Here is an 8,287-nt window from a genome sequence, read left to right as displayed (position 1 = left end):
AGTGCGAATAATTTACATTGTATTATTAAGATGCTTCATCCGCAGGAAAGAAAATAACCAGACATAAAAACATTTAATAAACAATAAAAAACATAAATCGTGTCTCAATTAACAACCGATTTCAAAAGGTTTTACTTAAAGCTGCACTCTCACATATATACCGTTTTTACAACTTTTTATTTTTTGTCTTGGAAAGAGGAAATTGCGTAAATATCTGCAAACCAATGATAAAAGATTGCTGACAAAAAATCAGATCGCAGATGTTCATATATATGTTCGGAAATTAATGTTTTATGGCTCAAACCGTTATGAACGTTAATTAATGAAAACATTAATTGTTAAAACTTAATTTAAAAAAAAATGCGATCTAAGTTTTTGTCAGCAGTCTTATATTTTCGCAAAAATTGGCTCGTTCAAATACAACAATTAAAAAAATTGGTAAAACGTTCAATCTGTGGAATGCAGCTTTTAAAACAACAAAAAACATATTTCAATCCCTTGAAAGTAACGGATCAATAATAAGAGCAATGTCATAACTGCGTGACGTCATTAATAATCACGCGAGTGTGTACATGTCATTTGGCGGTTGAAGTTTAAAAAGAGCATAAGTCAGCGTCTTAGTCGCTTTTAATAGTGAGAATTCGCATTGTTGCTGGTCGATTACAGCATGACTTTTTGTCATTTTGATTGATGTGCTCAAGGACAAAGGTGGCCAGCACGTGGTTAAGATGGTGTATATTTGTGAAATATACAAAATGACACAAAAAATGTATTTAACTGAAAAACCCACTATATAAACATAATACACTAACAAGGTTTCCAGCTTCAAAACTGCCTGTTTTCCACATGACTTTAATTAAGGCTATTTTTTAAAGAGCATTTTCCTTTAAATTAATAAAACTAAGCATTATTATATAGCCAACAAATGTCTCTACCAAAAAAAATTTACCTTAAAAACATTTGTTCACGCATATTTCCACAATCGCCGAACAACCTTGGAAATATAGTCCAGTTTTGGTTAGTCCATCGAGAAGTCGCAACACCATTTTTCGTCACTAAATCCGTACTTGACGCTAGTATCCGGGTTAACTATCGGTGCTTTTCGTTAAAACTATACATACACTGTTAATCGCACTAAGCCTGGCGCACAAATATTGTCTTAATCCAACATACTAACGTAAAATAGTTTTTCTTTCAATAAAATAAACACATCGGTATAAGCCATTATCACGTGATCTTTTAAAGTCTGTGTTTGAAACGCGTCGTTTCATTGGTCGACTGATTTGCTCCCAGTTTACTACGCTGTTCAACAAAGGTAAGAATTTGAAGCCGGGACAATTTTATTGTAAACAAATATTTCTGGCGGCGCCAAATTCATGTTTGCTTTTTCGGCATTGCATGTTTTGATTTAATCTTTAAGCGTTCTTTGACAACAATCATATACAATGATTGTCAACTGGTAAGAATAATAGGGAAGCACTTTGAGTAATGGTTAATGGTGATTTGTATGTGTTTACCTTATTTACGGGTCAAAGAAGACATGGCTTTGATTTCAATTAAAACCAGATGTTTAATGCCAACACCACCCACCCCCTAACCCTTTAATTTTTCTTGTGTGGGTTGTCAATACTGACTTATGGTATTCCTTCTTGGCAACAACTTGGTAGTATTGCACACACACCACGGATGAATCCAGGATTCGCTTTACATAAGAGGGGTAGTTATGCACCAGTCAATTATTACCAGCACCCCCCCCCCAAGGTTCGAGGGAAATGGACCGTGTCTTTTGTGGCCCGCAGTACCGGATGAATGCGGTGGTTTTGTCTTCGCGCAAAATATAGCGGTGAAAGGGCCTACCCTAAGGTCACTTGGGCGCGGGGGCATTTGGCGGGGATTTTACCATAAGTTCATCCCAAAGTCAAAGTCCCCACTATTCCCCAAACGGAGGGGGGTGGGGCGTGGTTACAATCGACTGGTTCATTACTTAATAGGATGAGTGACATTTTGACTTGTGCCCCCCCCCTCAGAAAAAAAAAATAATTGGTTTAAAGTGACGGCAGGGGGGTTCATGGTCCCCCCCCACACATACACACAAAAACACAAAATGGTGCATTTTTGGCAAAATGTATTACATTTTATCATTTCATCTCCTGTATTTAAACAAACATAAAGATTTGTCTTGGGGGGGGGGGGGGAGGCGGCACCACCCTCCCCCCATCCCCCCAAAAAAGAAATTCCTTGTTTCTGTTCATTTATTCATACCCGACCACCGCCACCCCCACCCCCCACTACACAAACACATTGGGGGCGCCCCACCCCCACCCTACCTTGAATCGGTTAATGCAAACTGCACTTTATACAGTATGATCATATCCCTAATGCATTTCAACTTGTCAGACTTTGTTAATCAAATATTATCACAAGTGGCTTAATTAGCGTATTTCTAGACATTGAGCCTGTATTTTCAATTCACTGGTTACTATATGATTTATCAATTTACTTCTGTCTGCAAAACATTTAAATAATTTGAGATGAAATGCAATTTCATAAGAAAGCCACCATAGAAACAAACAAGTTTTAAAATAAGAATGTTAAAACTGAAACACTGAAATAGATGTGTACTACACTGATATTTTTATTCATATGCATTTCCTGGTGTAACTTTAATATAAACCGTTTAAACTGAGAATGAGTCTTATTGATATAGAATATTACAAGTCATTTACAAAATCATCATTTTAAAACAGACTTCAGTTTCTTATTTGCAACAATTGCAAAACCAAGAAATTTCATCTTTAATGAATTTTTTCCATAGTCTTTGATTTTTTAATCCAGCACACTGTCTGTGGAACCAACTATTGCATGAATCACATTGGATCCATTCCTCTTCTCTTTCCGAAAAACACTTTTGGCACAAATCTGTATCATCAGATATTGTTTCATGTGTATGGTCAGGCTGTGGTTCCTTTGATGGACCTGGCTGTGGCTCAGTAGACGGACCTGGCTGTGGCTCCTTCGATGGACCAGGTTGTGGCTCATTTAAAGGGCATGGTTGTGACTCCTCAATTGGGCCAATGTGTGGCTCATTAGTGTGGATAGATCCTGTCTTTGTACGAGTTTTTGCGACCTTTTGGCGCTTTGAAGGAATTGTCTCTGACACTTTACTTTTATCCTTACTTTGCTTAGAAACCTTAATTTGTTTGCGATGTGCCATCGTTTTTTCGACTCTAAGGGATGATTTAAAGTCCTTACGGAATTGTGATAGTAAAACCATTAGATATTTTTGTATCAATTCATTGAATATACTGCATGTCTGTGATGAAATCAGAACCATTTTTTCAAGAATACTGTTGATATCCTGATCTTCATCAAATTCAACAACTCCTGCCATTGAGCAACTGTTCACAACCACAGAAATGAAAAGTGGATACAAACTCTGGTTTTGCTTTATGTGATCAAGACACATATTGTACATTGATTTTCCAAATGTCATTAGATTTTCATGTACAAAAACTGCCATACACTCCTCTGTTAACTTAACAAAGAAATTGAACAGACTATCAGTGACATTTGTTAGGCCCCTTGATGAATATTGTCTTCTTTCAACATCAAGAAGTGATTCAGGTTCATTTGTATTGGCCTTTAAATAGTGTTCCTCTTCTTTTAATGTATTAAGGATTGAGACAGTGCATTTGGCTTCACTGTAAATGTCTTGACCTTCTTTTGTTTTAGAATACAAATTACTGTGTTGAATTTTAGTGTATTTCTTTCTCAAAGATGCAAGACAATAACCTGCAACATATCTGATCCGTGCTCTCGATGCATCAGTAACTTGGCGTTTTGGTATATTTCCTTTGGTAATTTTCAAAAGGTCAACTTTTTGTTTCAAATAGAATAGTCTAATTGCTTCAACAATATTATAACAAACAATGCGGTGATGGTCAGAAAATGAACATTCATCTCCAAACAAGTCAATACAACTTAATGTATAATCTGCACTTGTAGTGAACTCATGAGACAATCGATAATATTTTGCTAAACATGCTTCTGGTACTCCTGTAGATGATTTCTTGTTTCGTGTTAATTTTGTTACAATCTCAGCAAATTTAAGGAATATTTTTTTTCACGAATATTGATAATTTTGGCTGATGAATTTTGTCAAGAATTTCATTAATGCATTGATGATTTTCATTTACTTCTTTTTCATATTTCATATTCTCTATTACTGTGGTGATGTTGAATTGTTCAGGAATCTCAAATTCTATAGCCTCAGCGTCAATAGATATAATTGATGCTATTATCCTGTTGAAGTCATCATCGAGATTTTCAATATCTTCGGTAGCCTCTATATCAACATCTTCAATCTGTGGCTGGTCCTCATTGTCTTCCGGACATTCTGTTGTCTCTTTGAAATCAGAGCCATCATCGCATGTTAAACTGAAATGAGAGACACAAAACATTTTTTTTTGTAATACTGTTGAAAGTTATATTTATGTCAACATGATCTCACAAAAATCCCATCTAATATGCAATTATTTGGGTCCGATAGGATACAATAAGATCCGTGCATAAATAAATTTACAGTATCTTTTAAAGCTGCATTCTCACTGATTGACAATTTTTACACATCAATATCAGATGATTTTGGAATCAGTGCTTTTAATTCAGTCATATAAGATAAGTCACAATAGAAAAGATCTAAATTGTTTGGGTAACTGCCATTTTTTTAATATCAAAAGTGTTTCTAACACTTTAAGCCATGAAGACAACGATTTTTTTTTATCAAAACATTCAATCTGTGACAGTGCAACTTTAAAACTACTATCATCAACCTTATTAAAATGGAATATAATTGTATTGATATATTCACTTGCAATTTAATATTAAAGCAGTCCTTTTATGAGATTACAACCTTTAATGGGGGGGGGGGGGGAGGGTTAAAACATTATGTTGTATTCACTTTTTTTTAAATCAAAACTTTTGTTTTCAGGTTGATTGAAAAGCTAACTGCGGAGGCAAAGAGTGAAATAGAAGTGAATGCGCTATATAATAGATTCACTTTTGAAATGAAATAGTCTGGATGTATTGAAGCCATTCCAGGAATGCGAATATTGCTCGACAATTTAGTTTCAGTATACCCGCAAGTGAAGCGTGTCAGAAAGCGACTTAATAAATCATGGTTGACATGTTACAGAGGAATTGCTATTAATCCTTTGAATGAACTGATTACCAATCACTCTCAAAACTTCCAGGAAATTGCTGAATATATCCCTAAGTCATTTGTTGTTACTAACATTTGTGAAAAAGAAATCAGCTGTTCAACAGAAAGTGGCTGTTTTTCAAATGGCAATGCAATTACAAAGAAAATAACATTTTATAATGACAGAACATGGGAATTATCTGTCAGTGGCAAGAGTGTTAACCTTGAAAATGTTCATGTCACAAACAAGTATTTCTTTGAAAAAGATAGTATTGAAAACATTTGCAAAATCGTTGAAAAATTACAAATATGTGAAGGTGTTGAAATAAATAAAAACATAATAGTAAGTCGCTTCCATATTCTCGAACAATTTCAGAATAATAGCATTACTCCATCAGTCAGGGCCATCAGATCTGTTTCATGTATTAGACTGGTATCATTTGGGACACAATCAATGACATGTAAAATTTGTCGAACAATGACCTTTTCTTCTGGAAGTGAAAACAAAGAAAATAGAATACCAGAGAATAGTGAAAATGAAGATGTTGAAAGGATTAAGCATCTATTAAAAATGCAAATCCTGAACTTGTGCAGTTATTCTTAGAACAGTCCAAAAACATTTCCAGAGACCCAAGGGGCCGTAGGTGGTCAAAATCGTTCATAGGAACATGTCTTCAACTTTATAATAGAAGTCCCCAAAGTTATGAAATGTTAGTATTTTCAAAAATGTTGGTTCTTCCATCAGCTTCTACACTGATCATGTACAAAAACAAACTAAAACAAGATCCTGGATTTGACCACACCATGTTTGAGTGGATGCTAGATGAAGCAAAGAGAAGAAACATACCAGAAAATGGAATGATAGGTGGGCTCATATTTGATGAGATGTCAATTCAAAGTGATGTTCAAATCAATAAAAATGGTGATGTTGTTGAATTAGTTGGATTTACCGATCTTGGAGAAGAAGGAGATTTGTGTAACACATTGAGAAAAGGAAGTTCTGATAAACACCTGGGCACGCATGTCCTGCAGCTATTATATCTAGGGATAACAGGGTTTCGCTTCCCCATAGCACATTTTATAACACATAACATTCAAGCTTCTGAACTTTATGGATTATTTTGGAAAGCAGTGCAACTTCTATGGACATATGGATTTAAAGTATTGTATACATGCATGGATGGAGCATCATGCAACAGATCCTTCATGCATATATGTGTAGGAGAAAACAATTACCAAAACTACAAATTCCTTTCACTTAATCCTTCTACATCTCAACCAGTTATTTTTATGATGGACATCTCACATGTCATAAAAAAGGTCAGAAATAACATCATTAAAAGTGGTATTACTAACAAATCTACTCGACTCTTAACACTTCCCAGTGGTTATACTGTACAATGGCAAATGTTTATTGATTGCTACAAATGGGACCAACAAAACAGCCTTCAACTTCATCGAAAGTTAACCAATGAACATATTTTCCCAGATTCACAATTGAAAATGAGGAACCATCTTGCGGAAGATGTGTTAAACACTGAAATGCTACATGTACTCAATCAATTTAAGAACAGTCTTGGGGAAAAAGGAGAAGTACTGAATGGGGTAATAGAACTCTTAGAACAAACTTCCCAGATGGTATCAATATTTCGGGACATGCGACCAATTAAAACATACGATGACACTCGTTTAACTACATTAAAAGACGTGAGCCAATGGTTTCTAGAATGGGAAAGACACACATATGAAAGTTCTATAAGCAAGAAAGAAATGGCCAAGAAACTGATGTCAACACAGTGTCATGAAGACATACAGTCTTGTATTCAAGGTTTTCTAATGCTCTGTGAGTGTGTCCTGAAAATGTCAAGAGAAATTTACATTACACCAGGACTGATAAATTCAGATTTTATTGAAAACATTTTCAATCAACAAAGGTCCACCTATAATGGTGCCAACACAAACCCCAATGCCCTGCAGTACAGAAAAACCATTAACAGTATATTGGTGGGACAAAATACAATATCCAGGAAATCAAATGCTGGGAAACCCATCTCTAGCGCCATTCCATTTACTGTTGAGATGAAAACTGAAAGGATACCAAAAAGAAAAAAAGCAACAGGGCAATGGTTCCAGTATTAAAGTCATCAGGGTGTAAAAGGTAAATTGAAAAATAATGTTCCTATAATCAATTAATGTCTTTGGTCATTATATTAAATCTAAAATGCAATTAAAATGTTTTTTGATAACTTAGAACAATCCTTGTTAAGCCGGGGATCGAACCTGAATCCCTCTGGGTTGAGAGGTGGACAATCTTTGCGACTCTGCCCCAATAATTGCACTGCATTGCATTACATTTATTTGTTACAACCTGTGATATTGTGTACATTTTGTATGCATTTCAAATAAAAATATACCTTTTTACAGCTCTGCAACAACTAATATCCGGAGTTGTGGCTTGGGAAGGCTCGTTCATGAACTCCATAACAGACTGTGGAGGGGGAATGATATATCGGGGGTGGAAGTTTATCACTCGGAGACCAGAAGATGTAGTTGCCCTAGACATTGCCACAGCGAGATGACTGGCCTTGAATATATCCCTACAGTCAACCTCAACACTGAAATACATGAAGGTATATTACATTTTATATGATGATACCAATATAGATAATTATACTAAATGGCACTCGGATTCATTGTTATCCATGACACAATTAGACTAGAATCACTTTCTAGTCTGCTTCCTCTGTCTAACCATGACAAAGTGTCCCTGACTGGGACTCAAAATGTGTTCTTCATGGTTAGGAGGGGGATATTGTACCTCAAAGCTGTCAGGTTTGTCTGAATTGAATTACTCACTGGATAAAAAGTTCTAAATCTCAACTTCCAAACCTGGTCAATGTCATCCCTTGTGCTTTATGGATGGTGATGCCAAATCCAAGCTTCAGAGGATATTGCTCCCTTACAGCTATGTCTTTATTCAGCTCCTGACTATAAACTCAAATTTAAAAATGTGATCATGTGATAAATTGCAAACACTAACATTAAAAACCCTTTTACACATAGAATATATATATAAAAATGGAATTT

General features: G+C 35.4%; 1 protein-coding gene and 1 pseudogene across 1 annotated transcript; one reads left to right on the top strand and one right to left on the bottom strand.

Annotated features, from left to right (window-relative positions):
- Window positions 1–2,758: 2,758 nt before the first annotated feature.
- LOC128204651 (uncharacterized) lies at window positions 2,759–4,672 on the bottom strand. The gene is made up of 3 exons (XM_052906052.1): window positions 4,626–4,672; window positions 4,197–4,437; window positions 2,759–4,069 (listed from the first exon to the last, which is right to left on the bottom strand). The coding sequence occupies exons 1-3, from the start codon at window positions 4,670–4,672 to the stop codon at window positions 2,759–2,761; spliced, it is 1,599 nt and encodes a 532-aa protein (XP_052762012.1).
- A 707-nt stretch (window positions 4,673–5,379) lies between these two features.
- LOC128204650 (uncharacterized) lies at window positions 5,380–7,339 on the top strand (annotated as a pseudogene).
- Window positions 7,340–8,287: the final 948 nt, after the last annotated feature.

The sequence above is a fragment of the Mya arenaria genome, chromosome 10 (assembly GCF_026914265.1).
Source record: "Mya arenaria isolate MELC-2E11 chromosome 10, ASM2691426v1".
Taxonomy (NCBI): Eukaryota; Metazoa; Mollusca; class Bivalvia; order Myida; family Myidae; genus Mya; species Mya arenaria.
Note: the sequence above shows the minus strand (reverse complement) of the source record. Positions and strands in the feature narration are given on the sequence as shown.